Here is a 21,720-nt window from a genome sequence, read left to right as displayed (position 1 = left end):
ATCAGGCAATGACCATCTCCAACAAGACAGAGAGAAAATCTAACTATGACCCCTTGATGTTCAATGGCATTACCATCACTGAATCCCTCACTATCAATATTCTGGGGTTACCCCTGACAAGAGCAGGTCAGAGGCTAGGAATCATGTGACGGGTAACTCACCTCCTGACTCGCCAAAGCCTGTCACCATCTACAAGGCCAGGTCAGGAGTGTGGAGGAATACTCTCCACTTGCCTGGATGAGCGCAGCTCCCACAACACTCAAGAAGCTTCACACCACCCAGGACAAAACAGCCCGCTTGATTGGCACCACATCCACAAACATTCACTCCCTCCACCACCAACGAACAGTAGCAGTAGTGTGTACCATCTACAAGATGCACTGCAGGAATTCACCAAGGCTTCTTCAACAGCACCTTTCAAACCCACAACCACTACCATCTAGAAGGGCAAGGGCAGCAGATAGATGGGAACACCGCCACCTGGAAGTTCTCCTCCAAGTCACTCACCATCTTGACTTGGAAATATATCGTCGTTCCTTCACTGTCGCTGGGTCAAAATCCTGGAACTCCCTTCCTAACAGCACTGTGGGTGTACCTATGCTACAGGGATGCAGCGATTCAAGAAGGCAACTCAGCACCACCTTCTCAAGGGCAACTGGAGATGGGGCAATAAATGCTGGTCCAGCTTGCGAAGCCTACATCCCGTGAATGAATTTTTTAAAAATCTATTTAGAGAATGAGAAGGACTGAAGTATGGGATGGCAGTTATGACTGCCTGCACCAGAATTCGTCAAAACTCACCAGCCACTATCCTCTTACTATAGCTACAAAGATATATATGACTCGCTTTGGTAGAGGGTTAATGCATGTGGAGATTCCTGGTCCCGAGTTGGGGAGGAGTTGGGTGGGGGATGGTGACAAATTTCCAGGTGACCACGTCTTGGATTTCCTTCCTCTTCATTTCTGTCTATCAGTTCTGGGCCCTCTCTTATTTGAACCTATCTGAAGTTAATACTCTTATTCTGCCAATTCCTGTTAATTGTTCACATCTCCTTAAATTTCACCACACAATTTCCCAGTCCCACCATTAGGTTATCTCCAAGCATTGATTCTATTCTGCACTTTCAGCTGTGAGTAATCATCCAAGTAGTTGACCCTGGAACATTGAGTCTTATTAGCACATTACCATTCAGGGTAGATTTGAACCACTACTTAACAATTTAGGACAGACTCATAGTAGTATATGAAAATCTCACCTCATCTTTTGAAGTGCACTCACCTCATTCCAAGTTCATTTCTGGCTGCTAACTTAAATCTGTATCCCATGGCTGGTGATAATTTGGTAACTTTGAATTGCTTTTGTGGCCCCAAATAACATTGGGAAAATTCATTGCTTCCTTTCCCCTGTGAAATGGATCACATCTAGTTAGGAAGATAAGAAAGTTTGGAGCAAAAAGGAAAGGCCATTTGTCCCATCAAATCCATTTTGCCAATAAATAATTTGACATAACCTTCCTTTCACAATGCATATCGACTCTCACTAATTAGCATGTAGTTTTATAGTGCTCACTTTATCAATGTTGTTGGATTCTAGCAATTTTCAATTAGACATTAGGTTCACTGACATATAGAAAGATACTTTGTCTTTTCTTCCTTTTTAAATAACAGTGTAACATTTATTACCTTCTAACCTGCTGGTAATAACCTTCGGAAGAAAAGAAGCTGTGCAAGATTATAAGTAAGACATCCTCAATTTCTTCACCTATTTCTATTAATATCCAAAGTGAAATGCATCTAAGACTGGACACTAGTCTGGTTTTAATCCCATAATTTTATCCAGTACAATGTTTTGGTTTCTAGTGAATGTCTAGTCTTCCCTGCATCCCTAAGATCAAATGCTCCTTTTCCCCAGGAAGTTGGAAACATAAAACTCATTTAGTATTCTTCCATGTAATTGTCCTTTACTATCATCATACACAGCCCTGTTTTTAATGTACCCACTTTCTCCTTTACCACACACAATTTATATACTTTAAAAAGACGACATTTTGCCAATACACTTCTGGGTGTATTCCATAGACCACCTAGCGGGAAAGATATAGAGGAACAAATTTTACTGGGAAATTATAGAGTTGTAAAAATATAGATAATGGGTAATATACATAATGTGATACTTTACTATCTTAATATAGGCTGGCATGGCATTATTTTAGAGGGAGACGAGTTTATGAAGTGTGTTCAGGAGAATTTTCTTGATCAGTGCATTTCTGACCCAATGAGGAAAGGATATTGCTGGATTTGCTTTCGGGGAATGAGGTGGGTCAAGTGGATCAAATGTCAGTAAGGAACACTTAGGGAACAATAATCATAGTATTAAGATTTAGGTTAACTATGGAAAAAAGACAAGGAGCAAGTCAAATGGTAACATTAGACACTCACGAGATTGGCTGCATGCATCAGCAGGGGGCCCAATGAACAGCACATGTAATGTTGAACTGCATGAGGTAATTGTTTAAAACAGCCAAAATTTAACACACTACCTGCTTCACAATGGGTGTCGGTTAATAATATACCACAATCTCCATGCCTATTTTCGAGGGTTATCCAATTTAACCCCTATATGATTCAGCCACGGATCTCAATGCGATAATCCAAAAATTTTACCTTTCTTTTATTCATTCACGGGATGTGGGCTTCACAGGCTGGGCCAGCATTTATTGCCCATCCCTAGTTGCCCTTGAGGTGGTGCTGAGCTGCCTTCTTGAACCGCTGCAGTCCATGTGGTGTAGGTACACCCATAGTGCTGTTAGAAAGGGAGTTCGAGGATTTTGACCCAGCGACAGTGAAGGAACAGCAATATATTTCCAAGTCAGGATGGTGAGTGACTTGGAGGGGAACTTCCAGTTGGTGGTGTTCCCACCTATCTGCTGCCCTTGTCCTTCTAGATGGTAGTGGTCGTGGGTTTGGAAGGTACTGTCTAAGGAGCCTTGGTGAATTCCTGCAGTGCATCTTGTAGATGGTACACACTGCTGCTACTGTGCATCAGTGGTGGCGGGAGTGAATGTTTGTGGATGTGGTGCCAATCAAGCGGGCTCCTTTGTCCTTGCGGTGTCAAACTTCTTGAGGGTTGCATGGGAGGGTTAATTGACAACTGGGGCATTTGAAACAATGCACAATATGATGGAATAGTAATGAGGGGCTAGGGGTGGGTGGAAGAGAAAGAGAAAGAATGCCACCTGTTACTCATTACATCAATGAACCATATTATAACGTGCTGTAACAAACACTCAAGCATTAGATAATGTCCAGCTGAAGTGACTACGATACAGGTATGGCTTATGCTATTTTCATATTTAGGTGATTAAATGTTAAAATCCATCTTATCATTGGTTTTATCAACATGAATTTACATTTGTTGGTAGCAAATACTGGTTAGAAATATGTGTACATTTTAACTGATCATAAGTGAAGTTGTATCTAAAACAGTTCACAGGCTGCGAGGAGGAGAAAAAGAAGTGGTCATTCCTGTTTGTATAATAAATGGAATACACTTTCAGGAAGTAGCATACTCCGGACTCCAAGGATTAAATTATGAGGAGCTACTACATAAACTAACGTTGTATTCCCTGAAATTTAGAAAATTAAGGGATGATTTGATTCAAGTTTTTAAAATATCAAGGGGACGGATAGAGTAGATAGGGGGAATAGAGAGAAACTATTTCTGCTGGCTGGCAATTCTAGGACTAGAGGACATAGCCCAAAAGTCAGAACCACAACCTTGGGGAAGGAAATAGGAAAGAATACGTGTGGAAGATGAAACTCTTTTCCACAAACAACAGTAGACGCTAGATCAATTGTTCATTTTAAATGTGAGTTCAACAGATTTTAGTTACTCAAAGGAAGTAAGGGATATGGGACAATGGTGGATACGTGGAGTGTGACTGCAGATAAATCATGATCTCATTGAATGGTGGGACAGGTTCGAGGAACTAAATGGCCTTTTCTTGTTCCTATTGTTAAAGTTTTGCCTAAAAAGGGCACAATCAGTAATATGCCGCAGTACATTGAATCCTGATGCTATGCATTGATAGAGAATGCTTCTGGAGGCTTGAAACCAGATCTTCAAAAAATTGAACTCCTGAAGCTGCAGCCCAAAGGTTAACAAAAGTTATAAAGAAATAAATGTAATTGCTCTCTGTAACTATTATCCTTAATTCGAACTTTAATGCATTGCAATACTCATACTGAAGGAGAAAACAAATCAAGTGTTTTTGATCCCATGATTGAATAAGCAAAGCCAGACTTTGAATTTCAAGTACTTTAAGTTCCTGGTTTAAATTATTAATTACATTAGATATCAACAAACGTTCCTGTGTTGAAAGAGAGATTTGTTGACCTTTGAGAATATCTTTCTACACTTAGCTGACATATTCTGTAGCAATGTATTGCCACATGAACATGTTTGTTGGGGACATGGCTTTAAAAGAATTAAGCAGATGACAAAAAAGAACTTGTTATTCACTCTAAATTCTGGGATTTAGTCAGATGGAGGACTCACATTATGGTTCAATTCCAATTGGCACCATAAGCAAAGGGCATGACAGGTTGGAGGCAGGCAAAATTTGTTCATACTTAAACACATTTTGAAAGACTTATTGTAGATTTAGTTTATTACCTCTTACGTATTGTACAAAAGTAAATTCTTCGTGCTTCATACTTCTAGCATTTGTAATTAAATACATCAGTGATTTTAGGGAGACAAACTGACCATATGTACCATCTAACTATTGATGGAAGATTACTTTTAATCCATTAAAACAGTGACTGTAGGTAGGGTAAATTGATAATTCTAGGGATTGTATTGTAACTCTGCAAGGGCAGATCATCAAAACCTTCAATTTTGAGATTATTGGATACAAGGTCCATTGTTGTGAAACCATTGCAAGAAGGAAAATAATTCCATGAAATAGCTGAAACAATGACATGACAGATTTTCAGGGAGCAGGCAGCTCCATCATTACGTATAGGACAAATAAAATGAATGAAAAAATTTAATCTATACCAATACCATGGATGACTGTGACATTAACTATCAAAATGAATGATTTGCAAATACCAATTATACACAAATTTGTCTCCTATAGTACAAACTTAACGATATGACCATCATAGGAGAAGCAACGGTGTAGTGGTATTGCCGCTAGACTAGTAATCCAGGGACCAAGGGTAATGCTCAGTGGACCCGGGTTCGAATCCATGGCATATGGCGGAGGTCTGATGATGACTATGAAACCATTGTTGTAAAAACCCATCTGGTTCACTAACGCCCTTTAGGGAAAGGACTCTGTTGTACTAATTCCTGTAGTCCTTACCTGATCTGGCCTATACGTGACTCCAGATCCACAGCAATGTGGTTGACTCTTAAATGCCCTCTGAAATGGCCTGGCAAGCTACTCAGTTGTAACAAATCGCTACAAAGACACATAACAGGAATGAAACCGGATGGACCACCCAGCATCAACCTAGGCAATCTCAGCCCTGTCAACCCTGCAAAGTCCTCCTTCCTAACATCTGGGGGCTACTGCCAAATTTGGGAGAGCAAGTCACAGGCTAGTCAAGCAACAGCCTAACAGTCATACTCATGGAATCATATCTGACAGATAATATCCTGGACACCGCCAAGTATGTCCTATCCCACCATCAGTGGTATACAGTCGGGAGGGAGTTACCTGGGAGTCCTCAACATCGATTCCGGGCCCCATGGACTTTCATGGCATCAGGTCAAACACGGGCAAGGAAACCTCCTGCTGATTAACACGTAGCGCCCTGCCTCAGCTGATGAATCAGTGCTTCTCCATGTTGAACACCAATTGGAGGAAGCACTGAGAGTGGCAAGGGTGCAGAATGTACTCTGGGTGGGGGACTTCAATGTCCATCACCAAGAGTGGCCTGGCAGCACCACTAAATGACATAGCTGCTATACTGGGTCTGTTGCAGGTGGTGCGGGAACCAACAAGAGGGAAAAACATACTTGACCTCTTCCTCACCAACCTGCCAGCCACAGATGTATCTGTCCATGACAGTATCGATAGGAGTGATCACCGCACAGTCATTGTGGAGACAAAGTCTTCCTTCACATTGAGGATACCCTCCATCGTGTTGTGTGGCACTACCATTAAATGGGATAGATTTCAATCATATCTAGCAACTAAAGACATGAGATGCTGTGGGCCATCAGCAGCAGCAGAATTGTACTCCACAATCTGTAACCTCATGACCCAGCATATGCCCCATGCTACCATTACCATCAAGCCAGGGGATCAACCCTGGTTCAATGAAGGGTGCAGGAGGGTATGCCAGGAGCAGCACCAGGCATACCTAAAAATAAGGTGTCAACCTGGTGAAGCTATAACACAGAACTGCATGCATGCCAAATAGCATAAGCAGCAGGTGACAGACAGGGCTAAGCGATCCCACAACCAATGGATCAGATCTAAGCTCTGCAGAACTGCCACATCCAGTCGTGATTGGTGATGGACAATTAAACAACTCACTGGAGGAGGAGGCTCCACAAATATACCCATCCTCAATGATGGAGGAGCCCAGCACATCAGTGCAAAAGATAAGGCTGAAGCATCTGCCACAATCTTCAGCCAGAAGTGCCGAGTGGATGATCCAACTCTGCCTCCTCAGAGGTCCGAAGCATCACAGATGCAGGTCTGCAGCCAATTTGATTCACTCCACATCATATCAAGAAACGGCTGAAGGCACTGGATACTGCGAAGGCTACGGGCCCTGACAATATTCTGGCAATAGTACTGTAGACCTGTGTTCCAAAACTTGCCGCGCCCCTAGCCAAGCTGTTGCAGTACAGCTACAACACTGGCATCTACCCGGCTATGTGGAAAATTGTCCAGGTATGTCCTGTCCACAAAAAGCAGGACAAATCCCACCTGGCCAATTACCGCCCCATCAGTATACTCTCCATCATCAGTAAAGTAACGGAAGGGGTCATCAACAGTGCTATCAAGCCACACTTACTTAGCAATAACCTGCTAACTGGCGCACAGTTTGGGTTCCACCAGGGCCACTCAGCTCCTGACCTCATTACAACCTCGGTTCAAACATGGACAAAAGAGCTGAACTCCTGAGGTGAGGTGCGAGCAACTGCTCTTCACATCAAGGCTGCATTTGACAGAGTGTGGCATCATGAGCCTTAGCAAAAGTGGAGTCAATGGAAATCAGGGGAAAACTCTCTGCTGGTTGGAGGCACATCTAGCACAAAGGTGGTTGTGGTTGTTGGAGGTCAGTCATCTCAGCTCCAGAACACAACCGCAGAAGTTCCTCGGGGTAGTGTTCTCAGCCTAAACATCTTCAGCTGCTTTATCTGTGACCTTCCTTCCATCATAAGGTCAAAAGTGGGGATGTTCATTGATGATTGCATGATGATCAGCACTATTCGCGACTCCTCAGATACTGAAGCAGTCCATGTCCCAAAGTAGCAAGGCTGGGACAATATCCAGGCTTGGACTGACAAGTGGTAAGTAACGTTCACACCATACAAGTGTCAGGCAATGACCATCTCCAACAAGAGAGAATCCAACCATCGCCCCTTGATGTTCAATGGCATTGCCATCACTGAATCCCCCACTATCAACATCCTGGGAGTCATCATTGACCGGAAACTGAACTGGGCTAGCCAAATAAATACTATGGCTACAAGAGCAAGTCAAAAGCTCGGAATCATGCGATAAGTAGCTCACCTCCTGATTCCCCAAAGCCTGTACACTACCTACAAGGCACAAGTCAGGAGTGTGATGGAATACTCCCCACTTGCCTGGATGAGTGCAGCTCTCACAACACTCAAGAAGCTTGACACCATCCAGGACAAAGCAGCCCGCTTGATTGGCACCACATCCACAAACAATCACTCCCTCCACCACCGACCCACAGTACCAGCAGTGTGTACCATCTACAAGGTGCACTGCAGGAATTCACCAAAGCTTCTTCGACAGCGCCTTCCAAACCCACGGCCAATACCATCTTTAAGGGAAAGGGCAGCAGATAGATGGGATCACCAAGGAATATAAGGGTTAATTTTGATCTAAAGTCTAGTCTTTCTCTAATTTAGTAATTAACTAAAAGTTGCTCTTTGGGTTGGAAGAAGGTGAGTTTTAGGCCAGTTTTAAAACAGGGTTTCAGAGGCTACATTCAGAGAGTATTAAAACAAGCCATCTTACAGTGCTGACTGTCTGCACTGGAGTGCTGCTTTGGGTTGCAGTAGGGTGCTTAAGTTGGAGTTTGGTGACTGAGGGAGGAGGTGAGGAGGGAACGAGGTGATCCTTTGAGAACCGTAAGTACGGTCAGGTAAGTATTTACAACTTTTATCGCTTATAGTCTTTAAGGTTTTATTTTGTGGTTCACCAATTGTAAGAGCTATACTCTGTAATAAGGAGCAGGGAAGAAGGGCTCTGGAGTAATTGATATTATTTGATATTAAGTATCTTCCAGTAGGTTTAATTTAAAGGGGTAAGTCATGGCAGAAGTGCTCAAAGCCATGGTGTACTCCTCTTGCTCTATGTGGGAAGCTGGGAACATTTCCAATGCCTGGGGCCAGCATGTGTGTGGGAAGTGTCTCCAGCTCCTAGAAGTCTGGGTTTCAGAGCTGGAGCGGCAGCTGGGGACAATGTGGAGCTTCCGCGAGGCGGAGAGTGTTGTGGATAGCACTTATAGAGAGGTGGTCACATCGCAGGCTAAGAGTCCACAGGCAAGAAGGGAATGGGTGACCACCAGGAAGAGCAAGAGAACTAGGCAGGCAGTGCAGAAATCTCCTGTGGCTATTCCCCTGCAAAACAGATATATCGCTTTGGATACTGTTGAGGGGAATGGCCTTTCAGGGGAAAGCAGCAACAGCCAAATGCATTGCACCACAGTTGGTTCTGCTGCACAGGGGAGGAGTAAAAAGTGTGGGAATGCAATAATTATAGGGGATTAGATAGGCATTTCTGTGGCCGCAAATGAGACTCCAGGATGGTATGTTGCCTCCTTGGTGCTAGGGTCAAGGATGTCTCAGAGCGGCTACAGGACACTCTAAAAGGGGAGGGTGAACAGCCAGTGGTTGTGGTACACATTGGTACAAATGACATGGATTAAAAAAAAGGGATGAGGTCCGAAAAGCAGAATATAGGGAATTAGGAAGTAAGTTGAAAAGTAGGACCTCAAAGGTAGTGATCTCAGGATTATTACCAATGCCACATGCTAGTCAGGGTAGAAATAGCAGGATATATCGGATGAATACGTGGCTTAAGATATGATGTGAGGGGGAGGGTTTCAGAATCGTGGGACCAGTTCTGGGGGAGGTGGGACCAGTACAAACTGGATGGCTTACACCTGGGCAGGACTGGGACTGATGTCCTAGGGGGAACATTTGCTAGAATGGTTGGAAAGGTTTAAACTAAAATGGCAGGGGGATGGGAACCTATACAAGGATTCAGAGAAGGGGAAATCAAGGATAAGAACAAAAGGCAGAAAAGGAAATAAGAAAAGTGATAGGCAGAGAAATCAAGGGCAAGAATCAAACAGGGCCTCAATGAAAAATAGTGGGAATGGAAAAAGTAATGTTAAAAAGACAAGCATCAAGGCTTTGTGCTTTAACGCAGGAGCATTTGCAATAAAGTGGATGAATTAACCGCACAAATAGATGTAAACAGGTATGATATAGTTGTGTGTGCAGGGTGACCAGGGATGGGAACTGAACATCCAGGGGTATTCAGTATTTAGGAAGGACAGGCAAAAAGGAAAAGGTGGTGGAGTTGCATTGCTGGTTAAAAAGGAAATTAACGCAATAGTGAGGAAAGATATTAGCTCCAACAATGTGGAATCTGTATTGGTAGAGCTGAGAAACACTAAGGGGCAAAAAATGTTAGTGAGGGTTGTATATGGACCCCCAAACTGTAGTGATATTGGGAATGGCATTAAACAGGAAATTAAAGATGCATGCAATAAAGGAACATCTGTAATTATGGGTGACTTGAATCTGTATATAGATTAGGCAAATCAAATTAGTAACAATACAGCAGAGGAGGAATTCCTGGGGTGTATACGGGATGGTTTTTTGGACCAATACGTTGAGGAACCAACTAGAGAACATGCCATCCTAGACTGGGTATTGTGTAATGAGAAAGGAATAATTGGCAATCTAGTTGTGTGAGGACCCTTGGGGATGAACGACCATATGATAGAATTCTTCATCAAGATGGAGAGTGATGTAGTTGATTCTGAGACTAGGGTCCTGAATCTTAATAAAGGAAACTACGATGGTATGAGGTGCGAGTTGACTTTGATGGATTGGGAAATGTTACTTAAAGGGATAACAGTGGATAGGCAATGGCAAACATTCAAAGAGCGCATGGGTGAACTGCAACAACTGTTTATTCCTGTCTGGCGCAAAAGTAGAATAGGAAAGGTGGCCAAACCATGGCTTACAAGGGAAATTAGAGATAGTATTAGATCCAAGGAAGAGGCATACAAATTAGCCAGAAAAAAACAATAGACCTGAGGATTAGGAACAGTTTAGAATTCAGCAAAGGAGGACCAAGGGATTGATTAAGAAGGGGAAAATAGAGTACTAGAGTAAGGTTGCAGGGAACATAAAAACTGACTAAAAGTTTCTATAGGTATGTGAAGAGAAAAAGATTGGTGAAGACAAATGAAGCTCCCTTACAGTCAGAAACAGGGGAATTTATAATGGGGAACAAAGAAATGGCTGACCAACTAAATACATAAACAAACAAAAATACCTGGAAAAACTCAGCAGGTCTGACAGCATCTGAGGAGAGGGATACAGTTGACGTTTCGAGTCCATATGAACTAAATACATACTTTAGTCCTGTCTTCACAAAGGAGGGCACAAATAACATACCAGAGATGTTGGGGAACACAGGGTTCAGTGAGAGGGAGGAACAGAAAGAAATCAGTATTAGTTGGGAAATGGTGTTGGGGAAATTGATGGAATTGAAGGCCAATAAATCCCCAGGATCTGATAATCTACATCCCAGAGTACTTCAGGAAGATGCCCTAGAAATAGTGGATGCATTGGTGGTCAGCTTCTAAGGTTCTATAGACTCTGGAATGGTTTCTACAGATTGGAGGGTAGCTAATGTAACCCCGCTATTTAAAAAGGGAGGTAGAGAGAAAACAGGGAATTATAGACCAGTCAGCCTGACGTCGGTAGTGGAGAAACTTCTAGAGTCCATTATAAAAGATTTAATAGCTGAGCACTTGGAAAACAGTGGCAGAATCGGACAGAGTCAGCATGGATTTACGAAAGGGTATTCATGCTTGACAAATCTACTGGAATTTTTCGAGGATGTAACTAGTAGAGTTGATGAGGGGGAGCCAGTGGATGTGGTTTATTTGGACTTTCATGAGGCTTTCGACAAAGTCCCACATAAGAGATTAGCGTGTAAAATTAAAGCGCATAGGATTGGGGAGGTGGTGTATTGAGATGGATAGAAAACTAGTTGGCAGACAGGAAACAAAAAGTAGGAATTAATGGGTCTTTTTCCAAATGGCAGGCAGTAATTAGTGGGGTACTGCAGGAATTGGTGCTGGGATCCCAGCTAATCACAATATATATTGACGATTTAGATGAGGGAACTAAATGTAATATCTCCAAAGCTGGGTGGGAGGGTAAGCTGTGAGGAGGATGCAGAGATGCTTCAGTGTGATTTGGACAAGCTGAGTGAGTGGGCAAATGCATGGCAGATGCAGTATAATGTGGATAAATGTGAGATTATCCACTTTGGTAGCAAAAGCAGGAAGGCAGATTATCTGAATGGCTATAATTTGAGAAGGAGGAATGTGCAATGAGACCTGGGTGTTCTCGTACACCAGTTGCTGAAGGTAAGCATGCAGGTGCAGCAGGCGGTAAAGAAGGCAAATGGTTTGTTGGCTTTCATAGTGAAAGGATTCAAGTACAGGAGCAGGGATGTCCTGCTGCAATTATACACGGCCTTGGTGAGACCACACCTGGAATATTGTGTGCAGTTTTGGTCTCCTTATCTGAGGAAGATTGTTCTTGCTATGGAGGGAGTGCAGCAAAGGTTTACCAGACTGTTTCCTGGGATGGTGGGATTGATATATGAGGAGAGATTGAGTCGGTTAGGATTATATTCGCTGGGGTTCAGAAGAATGAGGGGGGAATCTCATAGAAACCTATAAAATTCTAACAGGACTAGACAGGGTAGATGCAGGAAGGGTGTGCCCAATGGTGGGGGAGTCCAGAACCAGGGGTCACAGTCTGAGGATACAGGGTAGACCATTTAGGACTGAGATGAGGAGAACTTTCTTTACCCAGTGAGTGTTGAGCTTGTGGAGTTCACTACCACAGAAAGTAGTTGAGGCCAAAACATTGTATGTTTTCAAGAAGGAGTTAGATATAGCTCTTGGGGCGAAAGGGATCAAAGGATATGGGGAGAAAGCGGGAGCAGGCTATTGACTTGGATGATCAGCCATGATCATAATGAATGATGGAGCAGGCTCGAAGGGCCGAATGGCCTACTCCTGCTCCTATTTTCTATGTTCCTACCACCACCTGGAAGTTCCCCTCCAAGTCACTCACCATCCTGACTTGGAAGTATATCACTGTTCCTTCACTGTCACTGGGTCAAAATCCTGCAACTCACTTCCTAACAGCACTGTGGGTGTACCTACACCACATAGACTGCAGCGGTTCAAGAAGGCAGCTCACCACCACCTTCTCAAGGGCAATTAGGATGGGCAATAAATGCTGGCCCAGCCAGTGAAGCCCACAGCCCGTGAATGAATTAAAAAAAACTTAATTAATGATAATTATCTGGTTTGAATCCCAGTGACTCACTACCCATGATGATGAACTCTACAGACCAGCACAGCCCTACATTCAATTCCTGATTGTTACTAAGTTACCTGGACTAACAGTAGTAATGCTATGAATTCCAAGGCTAGGGCAAGGAAATTTAGATAGAGCATCTGCTTGAAATCAGTATCCAGTGACCACCACTGCAAGACTGAATGTTAGATGAGGACACAGAAATCTGGGCAAAGCAAGGAGGGTTGTTCCTCCTCTATACTGCAATATGAATTATTTCTTTCAGGAACAGAAAGGAGGAGAAATAAAATTGGGAGGAAATACAAGTATTCAAAACACTATTGAGCTCAGCTGTATATCTGAATACAGATAATAATATTGTAATGCTGTTGGGTCCATTTTGAGCAAAGTTCACTTACCTCATCCCATTCCAAATTATAGTTGGTGACTTTGGAACCATTGTCACATGTAGCCTACAAGAGTTAAAGCAATATTACAGGGTCAAAGTTTTCTTCATCAGCGGGTTACATTCATAAAACAATTCTCAATAGCTGGCTGCAGCTGCAACTAAACACATAGCTATGCACTTAGGTTATAGTACAAATGAACACTACTAAGAGGAAGGTACAACACATTAGTGGTAACGACAATTAGTTTGATTTCATAATAAGTGCAGCAAATCTTCACTCTAAAAAAAATCTTTAGTGATTTTGTGTTGCTAAGTATAAAGATGGAACTGCTTTACAGAGACTGATATTTTCAGGGTATTCTAAAGAGGAGGATAGGAGATACTGGACAGAAAAGCTCAACAATGAGATAAATACTGTGCAAGAGTTAAGATTGAATGTGTGGCAAACTTACAGAAATCAAATAAATAAGACAATCCAGGGTTCTAACTGATGAGTTGTTCGAAGTCTCTCACAATAGCAAAGGCCTGACCAAAAAAGGAAATAAGTAACGGTGCAGCTGATGGTGAACACTGAAGATGCTAAGAATGGTAAATGTAAGAGTAGGTGGTTACACATGATAGATTTATTCAGTTGGGCAAATGGGCTATAGATTGAAGATGCAGTGAGCATTGCAGAGCTGCAGAATAAAGGAAAGCAAAAAAAGGGATTGTAGTCTTGTAAAACACAAGTTGACAAACATAAATTTGAAAAACTAAGCAGATACTAACATACTTAAAACAAGTAGTTTTGGTGAAACTAAATAACAGTGGTCTGGATTCAAGTATTTGTCTCACCTTCCACTGTAGACTTAAAGTGTGTTTGGTCCTGTTTATTACTCGAGGTGGCATTGGTGTGTCTGGTTCACTGCACAATGTTGTAAAACATTCCGATTCCGATGGGGTCCCTCTTATTAGGTTACACACTGCTTGCACCCTTTAGCAGACAAAATGGTATCATTAAGCTACAGTAATTAAAAAGGTTAACAATACCCAACAAAAGCTTGTTGTATAAAGTTGAATATTCCTATTTTTAAAATAACATTCTATCAACTAGCGTTACATTTGTAACTTTTCACTGTAGCAGGTGGTCTTCTATTCTCCACAAACATGCAACAATTTACACTTATATACTGCCTTTAATGTAGTGAAATCTTCCAAGGTACTTCATGGGTTAGGGGTCGGGAGCCTGGGGGAATTCAAACATCAAACAGGGAATAGAAAATTGAAGGAAAGATTAAAAGTGTACTCTTGATGAAACAAGTTGAGACACAGAGTAAGGCAGAGATGTTTTAGGAGAGAGCAGGGCAGTGATAGTCGAAGATTGTGCCACGATGGTTGGGTTGGGTGGGAGAGAACAGGAACACTCGAAGGAAGACTGAAGAGTGCAGGCTGGGTGAAAAGTCTGATGAGGTTCCAGAGGTAGAGTACAGCAAGGCCCTGGAATTAAATATAAATAACAAAGGGGATAGGAAGCCAGTAAAGCACAGCACAGATGGTGGTTATGGATGAGCAGGAGTTAATATGGAACAAGATATGAGCAGATATATGTATAGACTAGACCTCCCAAAGCATAAGTTACGGGGGGGGGGGGCCCGCAGCGGCGAGATGCTCCAACAGCTAAGTCACAAAACAGCCACAATCTTTCACCATCCAGTGGGTTAGCAAGAATGATTTTGGTTTGAGAACCCCAGAGAGAGTCACATGAGAGTCTGAAACTTCAGGCTGTCCCTGAGCTCAGCCATTCTTGCTAACCCGCCAGGTACTCCTATTGAAATTAAAATACCATAAGCCCAATAACACGTATTACAAGATCAAATCTTGCCTTATTAGAGAGTGGGGGCTAGTAACTACAACTCCCAACATGCATTGGGAGCATCTGCATATGTGCAGACCAGAAGCTGGCGGCGCATGCGCAATGTGGTGTTTTGTAGTTCTTTGGGCAGAGGAGCAGCCCAGTGGGCCTGCATACAAAGAAAATGAAAAACCCCCAGATCATGTGACCCAGAAGCATGGCACCATAATTGGTGAAGAGTCCCAGGCAGGGGACAGGGAGAGGTCCCAAAAGAGTCGTCCCAGGCAGGGGGCAGGGAGAGGTTCTAGTTAAGAAGGGAAAGAGAGAGGAGCAGAGAAACAGGCTCCAAGTAAAATAAGGGCTGTTGTTGGCAAACTTTAAGTAATGGGGGCTTAGGGGAAGCCCTGAAGCTCTAAGGAGGTAGCAGAAAGTTGGTGACTTCATGCTGTGGGCAATTGGGGCAAAGGTACCACTTTACAGCAGTAGTATTCTGCTCTGCATGGTTGAAGAACTGAAGTTATGCTTGTGAGTTAGTGTTGGGGTGCAGATTCAGGAAGCCAGGAGAACAGAGACTCGGGAGATGAGATTGAGACCCTGCGAGGTAAGCTGTCATTGAGGCCAACTGATTTGGAGCAACTTTTGAAGAGAATTCGAAGGCGAGATATTCAAAGGTGAAGAATGGATTCCCTCATAAGACAGGGTTCCAATGAAACTGGTTGACTCACAGTGCTATTGACATCTGGCTAGGTTACTGAGAAATCCGTGGATTGGGTGCATTTGGCATTTGTTGCGAAGTTGTAATGCGTCCGACCACAATTTGTCTGTTAATTCACATGTACCTCATATTAATCCTGAATGTTAGAGTATAAGGTAGATATTGTAAATAGTTTTATCTTTCTGAGCTTCTATAGTGAAGTTCCCCTCCAAGCCACTCACCATCCTGATTTGGAGCTATCTCGCCGTTCCTTCACTGTCACTGGGTCAAACTCCTGGAACTCCCTCCCTAACAGCACTGTGGGTGTGCCTACACCACATGGACTGCGGCAGTTCAAGAAGATGGGTCACCACCACCTTCTGAAGGGCAATTAGGGATGGGTAATAAATGCTGGCCTAGCCAGTAATGCCCACATCTCATGAATGAATAAAAAAAACGTTTTTTTTTTTGTTTGTTCAAAACCCATAGAATCTTGTGGCTTCATTCTCTTAGCAAGTGTCTTGAATCTCAAACATTGTCCACTTTAAACAAAACGTTATTGGTCCCTAACTGGATTTTACCAAAAGCATGGGGGCCTGGTCCAGGATCAAAACACAGTTGGTTTAAGTATTTCACAAACTGCAGAACTCTTGCAAGTGTCCTTATTCTAGTGAAGTTTCTTTACTTCCAACCTACTCATCAAATGGGACTAATTGTTGTAAGAGGCAAAAGAAAGCTAATTTGTCTTTGTCCTAGCAAGAACCCTTTTGAAAATACTTGTTCTAACAGTTAGATTTTGGCACAAGTGTTATGATCATTATATACAACCACTCTCAACCAAAACCATATAAAAAATCTTTTATCAGCAAAAGAACTAAATCCTGGAAGCAAGATGATAGCGACTTCCCTGAACATAAAGGAAGCATTTGACCGAATGCATCACTAAAGTGCCCCAACAAAACTGATGTAAATGGGGTTCAAAACGGAAACTCTCCAGTAGCTACAATCATATCTAGCACAAAGGAAGATAGTTGGGCTTGTTGGAGACCAGTCATCGCAGCCAAAGGACACTGCTGCAGGAGTTCCTCAGGGCAGCATCCTGGGCCCAAGTGCATTCAGCTGCTTCATCCATGCCCTTTCCTCCATCATAAGGTCAGAAGTGGAGTTGTTTGTTGATGGTTGCACAGTGTTCAGTTCTATTTGCAATTCTTCAGTAAATGAAACAGACCATGCCACATGCAGCAAGACCTGGGCAACATCTAGTAAAATTAGTGATCCAATTGCCAGGCAATGACTATCTCTCAAAGAGAGTCTCACCACCTTCTCATGATATTTAATGGCATTACTATTGCTGGGGATCCTGGGATCATCACTGACCAGAAATGCTATGGCTACAAGATCAGGATGAAAGCTGGGTACCCTGCAGTGAGTGGCTCACCTCCTGGCTCCCCCAATGCCTCTCCACCACCTACAAGGCACAAGTTAGGAATTGATGGAATATTCTCCATTTGTCCATATGCTTGCAGGTGCAAGAAGCTTGACACCATCCAGGATAATGCAGGAGCTTGACTGGCATACCATCCTCCCCTTCTACCATTGGTGCATCATGGCTGCAGTATGCACTAGCTACAGGATGCACTGTACCAAACTGCCACAGTTTCTCTGATCTCCCAAACCTGCAACCTCTATCATTTAGGAAGAAAAGGTTAACAGGGAACATCAATACCTCCAAGTCACACACCATCCTGACCTGGACTTGCATCACTGTTCCATTATTATCAATGGGTTAAAATGCTGAAACTTCCTATCTAACCAGACCCTGGGAGCATCTTCATCAGATGAACTGAAGCAGTTCAAGGTGGCTCACTATTACCTTCTTAAAGGCAACTAGAGATAATAGTATAACAGGTATGATAGCATTGTGATAATGTTACTAAACTAGTAATCCAGAGACGTGGATATTAATACTCCAGAATTATGAGTTCAAATCCCACAATGGCACTTGGAGGAATTTACATTCAATTAATTAATAAATCTTCAATGGAAAACCAATCTCAGGAATGATCATGAAACTACTGCTGTAAAAACCTATTTGGTTCACTAATGTCCTGCAGGGAAGGAAATTTGCCATCCTTACCCGAATGAGCCTACAGAGGACTCCAGACACACAACAATGTGGTTGACTCTTAGCTGCTCTCTTAAATAGCCTGGAAAGCCACTCAATTGTAACAAACTAATACAGAAAAGTCAAAATCAATTGTTGCAAATAGTTTGGAACATAAATGACTACACTCACCACGATAAATTCACTGAAAATGTTAAGATGCTTTATTCAGAACGATTATTTTATTTTAAAAATACAATTTCCGGTTCTTCCCAATGGCTGAGCTCAATTAGCTAGTTCATGGTGGAGATGTTCAGTCGTAAGATTCCAGGTTTTATTATCAGTCTATGTTGAGTTAATCTTAACTAGATCAGCACTAGCAGCATTACATGCAACCAGTAACCTTAGACTGGGGGAGGGCAAAATTGGCACATAAGCATTGATTAAGGACAGGGTCAATTTCTGATGCCCTCAGTCAAATATTCTGCCAACATTCACTCCCAAGATACACACATAAGGAACGTAAAGCTGTGAAAAATCAAGGACGTTTGGTGTCCATGGAACCATACCCCAATTATGGGGTTGATGCTTACCTTCTCTCCTGAAGGTTCAAAATATTGGTGTAGAGACTGGAAATCAGGGATGAAACTATATTTATGACATCTTTTATCAACTGACTACTAAAAATCTATTCTTATTAATTACCAACCTGGTTTGATACTCTGTAGCTGGCTTTAAGTCCTGCAATGTGACACTCATGTCTTGTCCTCTACAAAAAACAAATGCACATGGGTTTCATCAATTAAATGATGGCTATCAAATTCTGCAAATAAATATAAGCATTTACTATGTGAAATAAAAATAATCAATTTAAACGTTATTTAGCAGGACTGGAAATCTAAAGTAAAATAAACATTATTGAAAGTGATTGAAGAAATAGAAAATGATTTTGAGACACTTTTTGTTTGGGCATTATTTGCACATATGCCTTATACAAATTTCACTGCTACTTTTCCAACACAATTACAGACAAGTTCTATTCTCCTGTAATTGTACCAGCTAGGAATGAAACTTGTCAATTTTGGTTTTGTATCATTTCTTAATTCAGCACTTAATTTAAGTGACAATTGTAAACTATAATGGGATGTTTATCAAAGCTACTTTGTTCAGGTTAGCATTGTATGTTGCATTTTCCTTTGTCAGGTTTATTGGCAGGACTACACACAGATTATACTGCTGCCTGCTGAAGACCCTGAGTACCATCTGCACACTGTGCTTGGAGCTAGTCTTTTTTGGGGTGGGGTTGGGGGGAAACGTGGAAGAAGAAAATCTGATGCTTTACGTTCAGCCCACAGTGATAGCTAGCTAAAGGCCTGTGGCTCTTTGCAGTTCTAAAGTACAGATATACAGATTCTTCAACTGAGGGATTATTGGATGACAACCAGTAAAGGAGTATCCAGATTTTAGTCTTGAGGGAAGGAGACCCACAAAAGGTGCAATCCAGGTATAGTGCAAAGAGGTTGTTTAAGTGTCAACCCCAGCAATACCTACAAAATGAATTAATGTAATAAGAAGTTAACAGAACTTACCAAAGGGACAGCAGAAAATAATATCTAGCAACAATGCACTGCATGAAGTATTGTTCCTATTTGCAGCCACCTTATATCATTTTACTGAGCACCTTGCCAGAATGCTATGGTCTAAATTAGAGCAAGTTGGGGGTGGCTGATGTTTTAATCAGTGTGCGGTCTATGTTAGGGTAATGTGGTGGTGGGGTTGGGGGCAGGGGAGTGCTGCTGAGATACCTATAAGTAAGAGAATAGGAATAACCTAGAAAAGGGAATTTTGGCAGTTATGGAGGAGAGCCACATCAGCGAATGAATGAACTGATGTAAGTGCTAAAGGTGGACCATGATGACAAGACTGACTTTGCAGCTACCAGAGGTCTTACTAAGGGTTAAGGTGCCCCTTATGAACTGTATATACAGATGGCTGTCAATGGGTTCTCTTGGGAAACCTTTTCCCAAAGTGGAAGTCTCTTCCTCTTTATACTACAGGATTCCCCTAATGGAAAGCCATTGTGCCCTGTGCTTCATAGCTGAAGGTTCAAAAAAAATCTGTACACCAGCAGCAGTGCAAAACTTGTTAGCTAGAGGCACAAGATTGTGGGGGGCTGGGGAGGGGTGTGTGAGAAGATGGAAAACTGGTTGAAGGTGAGGGGGCTTCCTGCTTCTTCCACGTTGACCTAAGGGATAATGCTGCTAAGAATGGATGGAAGGTTAAAGATAAGGTAAGTGACAGTGCCTAAAGCAAAGAAAAATATGAAAGCAAAGAGAGAGAGAGAGGAACACAACAGAGACAGTTAAGAGAGTCACCTTATCCTCTAATTAACCTTGAATAATGCAATGGCAGATTGACCAGTAATGTATTAAAAATATCATATCTGTACACAATTTCTTCTCTAGGTTTACTTTTACATTAAAAATTATCTGCCAGTAGTGGTGTTGTAGCACCTCACTTTTGCATCTCCCAACTCCTCTGCCTATACCTCAGAAAACCTGCCCTCTAATCATGTTTCAGTCTATGCCTTGATAAACCATGGGACTTTGAATGGTACATAACTATTGTTCATTTTAAACAGGTACTGTTGTCACAGTGAATTGTATACTCAGAGCTCCCATGATCAAATCGGCATTTTGCCATCTGATTCAGGCATCAAAAGCATTTGAATTTATGTTTTACAAGAAGTATTACAATTTGTTGATATTATATATACTTTTTTAATATCTTGAATAAGCTGGCCTAGGCCAATGTAAAATGTCATGGAGCATTTAACCTCAATTCAATCTTAATTTGTGTAAATTAGATTATTTAATAGATTAGCATTAAGTATCATAATACATAACTACCTATTAATTTAGTGATAATTTAAGACAATAATCAAAATCAAATCCTATTTCCCAAACAAAAAAAAAGTAATTTTGTTTGCAACAAGCTTCTCCACAACTACTAGCCTGGAACTTCCAGTTAGATTTTCTGAACCATTAGTTACAGAAAAGCAAGGGTTTTGTTAAGTCTAATTAGTGGGGAACATTCACCTACATTGAGAAAGAACTTGCTTAGAAAGTGTCAGTTATTTTTAATCATCAGGCAATAAACTTTTGAAAATTTACAAAATCAGCTAATCCAGGTAAAACTCATTTAATGATAGAAAAAGTTTATAATAAATTTTGATGTACTTCACTGTATATGCAATACATATTTAAAAACAAGGTATCAAACATACTGTGAAAATATTGTACATACGTATAGATAATTTTGAACTTCCCACTACTTGAAATAGCAACTTCATAGCTGCACGGTTTAGGTACAACATCGCTATCAGTGTCATCACTTATTGTGGTTGAAGGAGGAGCCCACGTGAGCACAGCTGTCCTTGCCTGGATGTCAGATACCTACGAAAAAATTAAGCATTAGAATGAAGTAAATAGGGCACAGGGCAAGTGCTCAGAAGAAATTGGCTTATAATTCAAGAAATGCAAGTCTAATAGCTTACGGCATGTTGCAGACCCAATACATAAAGAGCCATGCCTTAACCTGTTAAAATCTCTGAAAAATGGCATGAGGGGAGGAAAAGAGGCTAATGTAAGGTTTTGGAAGTGCAGATGTTGCATAATTTGTTTCAAGGGTTTTTCCTCTTCTCGGTGCAGAATGGGCAGAGTGTAGTGGACATGTCTCCATCTGTCTACACCAGTGGTGGGCTAGGGCAATTTGTATTCCCACGCCCAGGAAGGGCCCCGTGCCATGAATCGGAGTTGGGAACACAGGCAAC

At 42.0% G+C, this 21,720-nt stretch overlaps 1 protein-coding gene across 6 annotated transcripts in view; it reads right to left on the bottom strand.

Moving 5' to 3' along the window:
- fndc3a (fibronectin type III domain containing 3A) overlaps window positions 1–21,720 on the bottom strand; it is a 249,305-nt gene that overhangs the window by 45,763 nt on the left and 181,822 nt on the right. For all 6 annotated transcript variants that reach the window (XM_041211953.1, XM_041211951.1, XM_041211954.1 and 3 more), the window contains 5 exons: window positions 21,195–21,343; window positions 18,598–18,657; window positions 14,094–14,232; window positions 13,270–13,323; window positions 1,280–1,404 (listed from right to left, as the gene is read on the bottom strand). In XM_041211953.1, coding sequence (XP_041067887.1) covers window positions 1,280–1,404; window positions 13,270–13,323; window positions 14,094–14,232; window positions 18,598–18,657; window positions 21,195–21,343 — 527 coding nt within the window. The remainder of the gene's footprint in view (window positions 1–1,279; window positions 1,405–13,269; window positions 13,324–14,093; window positions 14,233–18,597; window positions 18,658–21,194; window positions 21,344–21,720) is intronic.

This window comes from Carcharodon carcharias, chromosome 18 (assembly GCF_017639515.1).
Source record: "Carcharodon carcharias isolate sCarCar2 chromosome 18, sCarCar2.pri, whole genome shotgun sequence".
Lineage (NCBI taxonomy): Eukaryota > Metazoa > Chordata > Chondrichthyes > Lamniformes > Lamnidae > Carcharodon > Carcharodon carcharias.
The sequence above is the reverse complement of the archived record's forward strand: the minus strand, read 5'-3'. Positions and strand labels throughout refer to the sequence as shown.